This window comes from Heptranchias perlo, chromosome 9, assembly GCF_035084215.1.
Source record: "Heptranchias perlo isolate sHepPer1 chromosome 9, sHepPer1.hap1, whole genome shotgun sequence".
NCBI classification, from domain to species: Eukaryota; Metazoa; Chordata; class Chondrichthyes; order Hexanchiformes; family Hexanchidae; genus Heptranchias; species Heptranchias perlo.
Window position 1 is genome coordinate 84,225,655 of NC_090333.1, and position 12,932 is coordinate 84,238,586.

Genomic DNA, 12,932 nt, shown 5'->3' on the forward strand with positions numbered 1-12,932 from the left:
TCCTCGTTATTTGAACTGCATTCTTTTTTGAGACACTGCATCACACCCACAAACCAATCCTGTTGCTCTGCCAATATTGCGCAGGACAGTGACAGCACATAAAGCAAGACGAAAGATTAATAGCAAAAGCCACTTTAACATAAACCAATCTTGCACCAAAAAACTAATGACGAAAAGCCCCTTGTTTTTTTTTTAAAAACAAATGTTGAACATACAGTAGTGTCCACAAAGAACAAAACATCAAACCAGAAGGGAATTTGATGCATCCAAATTGCTACAACTAACTTTTGCCCTCTTTAATAAGTAAAAACATAATGTTACTAGCTGGATTTCTGCACACAGTTTACAGAACAATGCACAAAGTGTTCTGAGAGCTAAGAATCGCAATCTAACACTTTCTAAACAGGCAGAACATTCCTGCACAATTCAAAGTACCATTTACTGTATATGTTTAGCTAGTCACCTGGGCAGTAAGAGGAACTATCAAACACAACTTTTCCTGATAGCAGCCATTACCCTTCCAATACTGGTCACAATATTTGTTTTACCATGTTTATTTACTGGATAAATATTGACTCATTAAGTACCAGTTTGGCTCAGCTGGTAGCGCTCTGAGTTAACCTACATTATCGAGGCCGTCACTTCAGTGTGCACTACTCAGGAAGTGTTGCTTGGTCAGAGGTGCCGTCTTTCAGATGAGAAGTTGAAGCAAGGCCCTGCCTGCCTGGTCAGGTGGACATTTAAGTTCTTAGAACTATTCAAAGAGGATCAGAGAGTTTTCCCAGTGTCCTGGCCAACATTTCTCCCTCAACAAACACCGCCAACAGACTGACTGGTTGTTTAATCTCATTTGCTGTTGTGGGACCTTGCTGTGCACAACTGGCCGCCATGTTTGCCTACCAAACAACAGTGACTGCTCTTCAAAAGTAATTCATTGGCTGTGAACCACTTGTAGATATCTTGAGGGTATGATAAGTGCTATAATAACTACTAGTTCTTTCCTGAACTTCTCTGGAGGATGACCAACCTTTCCTGACTCTATTAATTTGAAACCGGGAAACTCGTGTTTCCAAATGTTTCGATTGTTCCCCCTGCCCTACTCCAGTTTCATTGATCAGCATTTATTTTTATTTAGTTTAGTTCCTAGCAAAAACATTCACATTGAATCTTCACTGAAAAAGACCTCCCTGTTTGACACTTCTAGTTTCTCACTCAAGGTGACACACGGGTACATAAGAGATACAGTATGACAGCATGAGAAATGAAGATGCTAGACCATTGGACAGCAAGTCCAGTCAATAGCTGCCACTTTCCTGCACTTTATTATCCCCAGCAACTTGCACTTATATAGCACCATTAACGTAGTAAAATGTCCCAAGGCACTTCACAGGAGTGTTATCGGACAAAATTTGACACCGAGCCACATAAGGCGATATGACAGGTGACCAAAAGTTTGGTCAAAGAGTTAAGTTTTAAGGACCGTCATAAAGGAGGAGAAGGAGAGGCAAAGGGGTTTAGGGAAGGAATTCCAGAGCATAGGGCCTAAGCAGCTGAAGACACGGCCGCCAATGGTGGGTCGATGAAAATCGTGGATGCGCAAGAGGCCAGAATCGGAGGAACGCAGAGTTCTCGGAGGGTTGAAATGAAATTTTTCTGACAGACGTCCAAAGTGATAAGGACACAGAAACCAGTCCAGCTGACCAGCGTCAGCCAGGCTCAGGTAGACGTTTAGTGAAGAGCAGCAATGCATGCAGGAGTTTTCATTCACAGGCCGTGCGTGATTCCTTAAACAAGCATTCCCTTCGTAAAATCGCTAATGTAAAGGCAGCTGAAAATCAAGATTGTCAAAACTAAATAGGTGGCTGCAGCAGAGAAGTGTGACAGTGCAAGGTAAGACAGAATTTAGAATACCACAGCTTGGGATGACAAAGAAGCCCAATTCTCATGGAATATGGCCGTTTGCAGAGATTTGAATGAGGGACCACATGTAGGACTGTCGCCCAGTGTTGGTGATGGAAGACTTAAGACAGCAACTCAGCAGAAAGAGACAGTAAATAGAATGACTCCAGGCATTAATGTCTTGAGTGAGACAAAAGACTGATTTCTTTGAGGCAGCTGAATGAAGGTACTTACTTAAAGTGGTTTAATGTGATGGATGCTATGATTACAGTTCCAGTCTTAACTTGTTAAATATATTGAAGGTGGCAGGACAAGTTGAGAAGGCTGTTAAAAAAGCATATGGGATCCTGGGCTTTATTAATAGAGGCATGGAGCACAAAAGCAAGGATGTTATGCTAAACCTTTATAAGGTTAGGCCTCAGCTGGAGTAGTGTGTTCAATTCTGGATTTCAAGGCCTTAGAGAGGGTGCAGAAGAGATTTATTGGAATGGTACCAGGGATGAGGGGCTTCAGTTACGTGGAGAGACTGGAGAAGCTGGGGTTGGTGTCCTTAGAACAGAGAAGGTTAAGGGGAGATTTGATAGAGGTGTTCAAAATCATTTAAGGTTTTGACAGAGTAAATAAGGAGAAGCTGTTTCCAGGGGCAGAAGGGCACAGATTTACAGGGATTGGCAAAATAGCCAGAGGGGAGATGAGGAAACATTTTTTTATGCAGCAAGTTGTAATGATCTGGACTGCACGGCTTAAAAGGGTGGTGGAAGCAGATTCAATAGTAACTTTCAAAAGGGAATTAGATAAATACTAGAAAAGGAAAAAGAGCAGGGGAGTGGGACTAATTGGACAGCTCTTTCAAAGAGCCGGCACAGGCACAATGGGCCGAATGGCCTCCTCCTGTGCTGTACCTACTGTGATACTTTGATATTTATTTATTTTAAACAGAGGTGGTGGGCTTTAGGTTGGGTCTCAGGGACTTCAAAAGGTGGCAGATTTGTGTAAAACTAAGAAATGCTCTTGATACGGTCAAAGGAGACTGGAAGATTTTTTTTTAAAAAGAGACCACACTGTCAGCAGTTCGTGCAGTCAAAGCAAAGAACGCTACTAGGGGATATTTAGTTAAACATATTTTAAATGTGGTAAAGTTCTGTGGAACTACATGGTGTAAAGAACTGTAATGAGAGTTCAATGTGGGGCCTATATAGGTGCTGCTGGCAAGACTGAGACTCCGGGACTAGATGGGAATGATTTCTAATGCTGAGGCATGCCTACCAAGGGCCTTTCAAATGCACAGCTACAAAGCTCTACTCATCCCAGCGTCATATCTCCACCCAGTACAGGAACAGTAAGGTGAGCTCTTCGAAAGATTCCAAAAGAAATCCTTAACCCCTGCACCACGGTAAGGTGTCTCACCACGCAGAGGGTCCTATCCTACCCCTAACACTCAGGATGTGTAAATTACACAGGTACAGACGTACAAATCAATTGTGCCGGTATTTTCCTGATCCCATTTGCGAAGGGAGCGGGAAGGAGGTGCAGGGCCCTATTTCCATAAGTGAACAGACTCCAGCATATCACGTGTGGCTTCATGCACAAACGTAGAATCAGTTAGTACAGGACGTGGTAGGACACAAACCTAGAGGTTACAACGTGAGGTGGATTATTTACACGAGTGTAAAATATGCAAAGCAGTATTTAAAATGAAAGTCTTGGAGTTGATTTGGATCCTGCTTCTGTCTCGACTTCCATAAGTCTCAATAAATGTATGTGTGCTTCTGATAGTGGAGGTGCTACTTTTCCTGTTCCAGCCTCATTTTACACATTATACAGAACTGCACACCTCATTGGTAACACTCTCCGCTCAGTATCTGGTAAAACATAATGTAGACTCAATAGGACTGATTGCACAATCAGGCGCTCCCAGCAAGGAGTGGCTCTCATAGAAACACCTGATCGTGGAATCAGCCCTAATCTTTACACATACGCATGCACACCAGGTGTTTGTACTGCCTGACTTGCATGCAGTGTTGTGCAATACCTAGATCTCTTCTGCATTCGGTTTAGAAATAAAAGCAGAAATGCACAAGGAAGCCTCAACACAATTTATACCGTGTCACCAATCAGCAACACTTTTGCATATTTCAGCAACGTGCATGGATGTGTGCTTCACTAATAGAAGACCTTTAATAAATATAAGGACAAACAATTTCACAAACAAGTTTGACACCAAGCTTAGTTTTTCAAAGTCTAAAGAACTGACCGATGTATGTGACTAAATCACAAATGATACAATCGGCCTTTGTTCATAATAGCCTAAACTGTTCCTTAACTAGAGGTGTTAATGGGCAATAACTTTCCAAACAGCACTTTTTCTAATGTGTGTATATTGTACTCTTATATAATGTGATTGGTAGCTCAGAGAGACTTTCTAAGGAGACCAAAACTAAGGGCCATAAATACAAGATAGTCGCCAATAAATCCAATAGGGAATTCAGGAGAAACTTCTTTACCCAGAGAATAGTAGGAATGTGGAACTCGCTACCACAAGGAGAAGTTGAGGCGAATAGCGTAGGTGCATTTAAGGGGAAGCTAGATAAACACGTGAGGGAGAAAGGAATAGAAGGATATGCTGATAGGGTTAGAGAAAAGGTGAGAGAAGGCTCATGTGGAGCATAAACACCGGCATAGACTAGTTGGGCCGAATGGCCTGTTTCTGTGCTGTACGTTCGATGTGAGGTAGTATTGGAGAAGATATTACAACTTGAGAGCAGAATGGTGATAAGATCATAGAATAGTTACAGCACAGAAGGAGGCTATTTGGTATTTCCAACCACAGGTGTAAAGACGGGAAAGATACCAAGTGATAGTTAGCTGCTTCCACATGGCGGTGAGGGAAAGAGGGGCAATAAAATCAGAGGACGCATCACTCTCACACACCCCACACATCTGGTTGCATAGCAGCATTTGCAAAAACCTGAAAGTAGGTTGCCTGTTCACTTTCTCAGCCACGGTAAGGGCTTGGGTAGACAGCAACAGGGAAGAAAATATGTTAAAATACCACCTAAGGGGGAAGGCGGAAAGTCATCAAAAAAAATAATATTCTTCAGCCATCCCCAATCTGTCCTCCCTAGCATCTACCAAAACTCATTTAGTAGATTTTCTGTAATCGGGCTGCGTGTTGCAGTGGGCTGTAAAACCATTAACTCAGCTATTAACAGAAGCATAAGTAGAAGAAGGACAGCAACTAAGGAAACAAGATACAGAAACAATTCCAAAATCAGATGGAACAATACATAAAACTAATTTTTAATAACTGAGAAGTAAAAATATATTGGAAGAAAGAAAGAATCTAGAGGAAGAACAGAGCTGGTTAAAACAAATAAAGCTGACCAACTGAGGGACTCGTTGAACCAATGGGCTAATGTACTGTTTTTTTAAACTTGTGCTCGGGATGACAAGGCCGCATTTATTGCCTATCCACAGTTACCCTGAGGTGGTGATGGTGGTGGGCCCTCTCCTTGAACCGTAGCAGTCCCTGTGCTGATGGTGCTCCCACAACGGTATTAGGTGGGGAGTCCCAGGATTTTGATGATGAAAGAGCAATGTACGTTCAAGTCAGGATGGTATGTGACTTGGAGGTGATGGTGTTCCCATGACATCTTGTCCTTCTCAGTGGTAGAGGTCACAGTTGGAGGGAGGTGCTGTTGAAGTAAGCTTGGTGAGTTGCTGCAGTGAATTCTGTAGATTGTACATATTGCAGTCACAGTGCGCCAGTGACGGAGGGGGTAGATATTGAGTCCAGTGGCTGGGACGCGATCAAGCGAACTCCTCCGCCCTGGATGATGTCGAGCTTCATGAGCGTTGTGCGGTTGCACCCATCCAGGTGAGTGGTGAGTTTCCCATCACACTCCTGATCTGAGCCTTGTAGACAACAGAGAGGCTTTGAAATGAACCACCCGTCACAGAGTACACGGCCTCGCCCCTGCTTTCGTAGCCACAGTGTTGATATGGCTGGCCCAGCTCAGCTTCTGATCAACGAATGATAACCCCACCCCCTCATCCCCAACCCCCAGCCCCCAACCCACCACTCACCCACCCCCACACATCCCAACCCCCGCCCCCACCCCCCCCCCCCCAAGCTGATGATGGGTGGGCTGAGGACTTTTCCCTGCGGAACTCCTGCGGTGATGTTCCAAGGCTCTGATGATTGGCCACCGACAGCTACGACCATCTTACTTTGCATCAGGTATGACTCCTGCCACTGGAGGGTGTCACCTAGATCCCCACTGACCTCAGATTTGCTCGAGCGCCTTGGTGCCATCCTGGGTCGAATGTTTCCTTGATGTTGAGGGCAGCCACTCTCACCTCCTCTGGCGTTCAGCTCTTGTGTCCATGTTTGGAACAAGGCTGGGATGAGTAGTTCTGGCGTTATCCAAACTGAGCATCGATGAACATATCAGTGGTGAGCAGGAGCAGCGATGGTATTACTGATGATACCTTTCATCACTTTATTGATGACTGGGAGGAGAGTTTGATAGAGCAGCAATCAGATTGATCCTGTTTTGTTTTTGTGGCAAGGCCATACCTGAGCAATCTTACATAGAAACACAGAAAATAGGAGGAGTAGGCCATTCGGCATGGCTGATCCTCTATCTCAATACCATATTCCCGCTCTCTCCTCATACCCCTTGATGCCATTTTTGTCTAGAAATCTATCTAGCTCCTTCGTAAATATATTCAGTGACTTGGCCTCCACAGCCTTCTGTGGTAGAGAATTCCACAGGTTCACCACCCTGAGTGAAGAAATTTCTCCTCATCTCAGTCCTAAATGTCCTACCCCGTATCCTGAGACTGTGACCTTGTTCTGGACCCCCCCAGCCAGGGGAAACATCCTCCCTGCATCCTGTCTGTCTAGCCCTGTCAGAATTTTATACGTTTCAATAAGATCCCCTCTCATTCTTCTAAACTCTAGTGATTACAGACCGAGTCGCCCAATCTCTCCTCATACGACAGTCCTGTCATCCCAGGAATCAGTCTGGTGAACCTTCGCTGCACTCCTTCTATGGCAAGTATATCCTTTCTTAGGTAAGGAGACCAAAACTGCACACAATACTCCAGGTGTGGTCTCACCAAGGCCATGTATAACTGCAGTAAGACATCCTTGCTCCTGTACTCAAATCCTCTTGCAATGAAGGCCAACATACCATTTGCCTTCCTAACTGCTTGCTGCACCTGAATGTTTGCTTTCAGTGACTGGTGTACAAGGACACCCAGGTCCCTTTGTACATCAACATTTCCCAATTTATCACCATTTAAATAATACTCTCCTTTCTGTTTTTCCTTCCGAAGTGGATAACTTCACATTTATCCACATTATACTGCATCTGCCATGTATTTGCCCACTCACTCAACTTATCTAAATTGCCTTGAAGCCTCTTTGCATCCTCCTCACAACTCACAATCCCAACTAGTTTTGTGTCGTCAGCAAACTTGGAAATATTACATTTGGTTCCCTCATCCAAATCATTGTGAATAGCTGGGGCCCAAGCTCTGTTCCCTGCGGTACTCCACTAGTCAATGCCTGCCACCCCGAAAAACACCCATTTATTCCTACTCTCCGTTTCCTGTCTGTTAACCAATCTCATATGCTTTAATTTTGCACACTAACCTCTCATGTGGGACTTTATCAAAGGCCTTCTGAAAATCGAAATACACCACATCCACTGGTTTTCCCTTATCTTTCTACCAGTTACATCCTCAAAAAACTCCAGTAGGTTTGTCAAACATGATTTCCCTTTAATAAATCCATGTTGACTTTGTCTAATCTTCCACCTTGTCGGGTAGAAACACCGTTTCATTTCTGAAACCTGGTTCTGTACCCAACCCAGGTGAGAATCCCTACATGGTCAGTTTTCGGTAAAATATTAAAATGTCTACGTGGCAAAGAAGCAGAATGCAAAATGGTTAGAAAGGGTTAATTAGTTAGTAACTGAGATTGATACAAGTGGCCTGGCCCTCCTGCTGGGCCATATGGTTGCTTAGTCAGCAGGCCTGCATTGTCTTATCAATGATAGGTCTTTGATGTGAGTCAAGGACTGGTCTGAATGTCTCCATGTTTATGGCAGATCAATATAGGTAACGAGCTTAGCCAAAGTTGAAAGACATTCCAGGTTGGGAGATAAGGAACAGAAGGAACAGGGAAGAACATTCTAAGTTGGAAAGTGAGGAAGTTATTCCCTTTGATGTCTAACAGCAACATGATCAGCACATGGACGATTTATGATTGGCCGGAAATAATGTAACCTCGCATGGCAACCTGTGCCCGGCTTATGATTGGTGTTGACCCTCGTTAAGTATGTTCCAACCCCTATTCATCTGTATAAAAACGTGTGGATTTCTGTATGTTGTTGTTCTTGCTCTGCCAGCATAGAGGGACTCTATCAGGAGTCCAAATCAATGCTGCAGACTAAGAACCCTGCTATTAAAGATGTGTTGAACTTTAAAATGTATTCGACTTCAGTTATTACTGAACCAGACTGAGGGGAAAGAATCCGGATCGTCACAGGCAGACGTGAAGAAAAATGTCTCCCTCTGCTCATCACAATGGTCCTGATGGCTGGAGTCTCTGACAATGGTACTGACAATGAGTTTGGGCAGTCTCTGTCAGGTTCCCGGTGGGCACTGGGAATCCGCAGAAAACAGGACCATAATTTAGCATAATCGACAGTCTTACTATGAGAACTCTGGTATTTCAAATGTACAAATTTCACACAGGTGCGCAGAAGGGGTGATCTTCTGTGGTTGCGGCTACCTGGGATCAATTGATGCTGACACTGTCAAACATCAAAAAGTGTGCCGTTCCCAGATAGACATCACTCACCATGAGCACAAGACAAAGGTTTGTATGCCATCTTTGGGGCTTTTTTTTTGTTAAACGAGTGATAAATATCCCCATTGTTTACTGTTTGCACCATCTCATAAGTAAAGTCTGAAAAATGACTGTGCAATTTTATTGGACTAAATGGCCAGCCTACCTTACAGATCCATCTCCTACATTAGGCACATACAGGGTAACGTGAATAGGAACTTGGCAGTTGGCACGCAGGTTGGCCATGACACGAAGAGCCTCTGCCTCGTTGCGTGGCGAAGTCACCTTCGTGCACCCCAGGTACGTCAACTTGTTGAACAGCACACTCTCCTCTTCCTCGGCAGTGGGCGATGCAGACTTTGGTGCAGGCAGCTCTGTTGAAAATACATATGGATTAATACTGCTCACAACAGGTACAAGTGACACGGACTCCTGGCCTGCAGTGCTTTTTCCAGAAACAGAAATGCTGTAAATACACACCAGGTCAGTCAGCATCTGTAAAGAGAACAGACTAGTTGTGAAGTTTTGGGAGCGTACCCTTCATTAGACAGCAAAGGCTTGCCTACATAATAAGGCCTTCTTGCTTTTAAGGAGCATTGTCCACTGAGTAGAGTGGCACTGGGCCACGTGTTCTAGGAAAACGCGCATCAAGTGACCACCTCCCTCTGAGGAATTTGGGGAGGGCAAACAAGGCCAGGGAATACACAACAAAAGGGAAGATACTGAGAGGTGTAGAGGAAGTAAGGGACCTTGCAGTGCATGTCCACAGATCCCTGAAGGTAGCAGGACAGATAGATAAAGTGGTTAAGGCGGCATATGGGATACTTTCCTTTATTAGCCGAGGCATAGAATATAAGAGCAGGGCGGTTATGCTAAAACTGTATAAAACACTAGTGAGGCCACAGCTTGAGTACTGTGTACAGTTCTGGTCACCACATTACAGGAAAGATGTGATTGCACTGGACAGGGTGCAGAGGAGATTTACGAGGATGTTGCCAGGACTGGAGAATTTTAGCTATGAGGAAAGATTGGATAGGCTGGAGTGGTTTTCTTTGGAACAGAGGAAGCCGAGGGGAGATTTAATTGAGGTGTATCAAATTATGAGGGGCCTCGATAGAGTGGACAGGAAGGACCTATTTCCCTTAGCAGAGAGGTCAATAGGGGGCATAGATTTAAAGTAATTGATAGAAGGACTAGAGGGGAGCTGAGGATGAAATGTTTTCACCCAGAGGGTGGTCGGGGTCTGGAACTCACTGCCTGAAAGGATGGTAGAGGCAGAAACCCTCATTGCATTTAAAAGTACTTGGATATGCACTTGAAGTGCCGTAACCTACAGGGCTACGGGCCAAGTGCTAGAAAGTGGGATTAGGTTGGATAGCTCTTTCTCGGCTGGCACAGACACAATGGGCTGAATGGCCTGCTTCTGTGCCATAAATTCCTATGATTCTATGATTTGGTGCCTTACCCTGCAGCATCAATACATTCCTAAAATTAGACACAGTTAAATTAGGTCCGCTCCCTGCAAGGCCTGAGTCGACAGCTGGGCGGGTGGGACAGCGCAGTGCGTGAAGCATGCTCAGCAGAAGATCGAAAAAGACCCTAAAACTAAGTCATCTTTCTTTGTTCTACCAATCGTATCATTGCGGCAAACAAACAAGGAGGAGGGAGGTCTTTCTAAGGGAACAGAGACTCCAGCCACCAGGACAGAGCTGCCAAATGAAACCCCTTCCATGACTGCAAACAATGACGTTTGGTGAAGGCTGTTGTTTTACATTGTATTATCTATAAACACCTGTTTCAGGGATGCCCAGGAAGCAACCGTGGAACGATCGTTCACTGAATCCTCCGGCTCACTGGACGGTAACAGCATAATATGGACTCAACAAACCTACTGGAGTGCGAGCCCCTCCTGGAAAGTGTAGGCTAGCACAACTGTCAGTACTAGCCACAAGAAGGTGCATTGCTCCACTGTAGCAAAGCACAACCCTGCCTACAACAAATACGCAGCTGAAACAACTGTGAGATATAGGTCAATCGGAGTTGGTAACGTATGGTCTACACCGGGAACTCAGCAGCTGCCAGGCGGTCTGGAGCTCTTTCCTGGCAGCCCACTTGGCTCAGAACACCTCCCAGCGTCAGCACGGAACTACAGACGAACAACCCCTCCCAGCGTCAGCACAGAACGACAGACTAACAACCCATCCCAGCGTCAGCACAGAACGACAGACTAACAACCCCTCCCAGCGTCAGCACGGAACTACAGACTAACAACCCCTCCCAGCATCAGCACGGAACTACAGACTAACAACCCCTCCCAGCGTCAGCACGGAACTACAGACGAACAACCCCTCCCAGCATCAGCTCGGAACTACAGACTAACAACCCCTCCCAGCATCAGCACGGAACTACAGACGAACAACCCCTCCCAGCATCAGCCCGGAACTACAGACTAACAACCCCTCCCAGCATCAGCCCGGAACTACAGACTAACAACCCCTCCCAGCGTCAGCACAGAACTACAGACTAACAACCCCTCCCAGCGTCAGCACAGAACTACAGACTAACAACCCCTCCCAGCGTCAGCACGGAACTACAGACTAACAACCCCTCCCAGCGTCAGCCCGGAACTACAGACTAACAACCCCTCCCAGCGTCAGCACAGAACTACAGACTAACAACCCCTCCCAGCGTCAGCACAGAACTACAGACTAACAACCCCTCCCAGCGTCAGCACAGAACTACAGACTAACAACCCCTCCCAGCGTCAGCACTGAACTACAGACTAACAACCCCTCCCAGCGTCAGCACGGAACTACAGACTAACAACCCCTCCCAGCGTCAGCCCGGAACTACAGACTAACAACCCCTCCCAGCGTCAGCACAGAACGACAGACTAACAACCCCTCCCAGCATCAGCCCGGAACTACAGACTAACAACCCCTCCCAGCGTCAGCACAGAACGACAGACTAACAACCCCTCCCAGCGTCAGCACGGAACTACAGACTAACAACCCCTCCCAGCGTCAGCACGGAACTACAGACTAACAACCCCTCCCAGCATCAGCACGGAACGACAGACTAACAACCCCTCCCAGCATCAGCCCGGAACTACAGACAAACAACCCCTCCCAGCATCAGCACAGAACTACAGACTAACAACCCCTCCCAGCATCAGCACAGAACTACAGACTAACAACCCCTCCCAGCATCAGCACAGAACTACAGACTAACAACCCCTCCCAGCATCAGCACAGAAGTACAGACTAACAACCCCTCCCAGCATCAGCACGGAACTACAGACTAACAACCCCTCCCAGCATCAGCACAGAACTACAGACTAACAACCCCTCCCAGCGTCAGCACAGAACGACAGACTAACAACCCCTCCCAGCGTCAGCACAGAACTACAGACTAACAACCCCTCCCAGCATCAGCCCGGAACTACAGACTAACAACCCCTCCCAGCGTCAGCACAGAACTACAGACTAACAACCCCTCCCAGCATCAGCACAGAACTACAGACTAACAACCCCTCCCAGCGTCAGCACAGAACTACAGACTAACAACCCCTCCCAGCATCAGCCCGGAACTACAGACTAACAACCCCTCCCAGCGTCAGCACAGAACTACAGACTAACAACCCCTCCCAGCATCAGCACAGAACTACAGACTAACAACCCCTCCCAGCATCAGCACAGAACTACAGACTAACAACCCCTCCCAGCATCAGCCCGGAACTACAGACTAACAACCCCTCCCAGCGTCAGCACAGAACTACAGACTAACAACCCCTCCCAGCATCAGCACAGAACTACAGACTAACAACCCCTCCCAGCGTCAGCACAGAACTACAGACTAACAACCCCTCCCAGCATCAGCACAGAACTACAGACTAACAACCCCTCCCAGCGTCAGCACAGAACTACAGACTAACAACCCCTCCCAGCGTCAGCACAGAACTACAGACTAACAACCCCTCCCAGCATCAGCCCGGAACTACAGACTAACAACCCCTCCCAGCGTCAGCACAGAACTACAGACTAACAACCCCTCCCAGCATCAGCCCGGAACTACAGACTAACAACCCCTCCCTGCGCCCCCACAATGGCTGTGACCCTACCTTGTGACTAGACAGGACCCTGGACGTCCAATGACTCAACCAAACCCTAAG

General features: G+C 46.3%; 1 protein-coding gene across 1 annotated transcript in view; it reads right to left on the reverse strand.

The window, feature by feature from the left end:
- rabgap1l (RAB GTPase activating protein 1-like) overlaps window positions 1-12,932 on the reverse strand; it is a 550,110-nt gene that overhangs the window by 491,194 nt on the left and 45,984 nt on the right. The window contains exon 4 of the mRNA XM_067990829.1: window positions 8,928-9,135. Within this exon, the coding sequence (XP_067846930.1) occupies window positions 8,928-9,135 (208 nt within the window). The remainder of the gene's footprint in view (window positions 1-8,927; window positions 9,136-12,932) is intronic.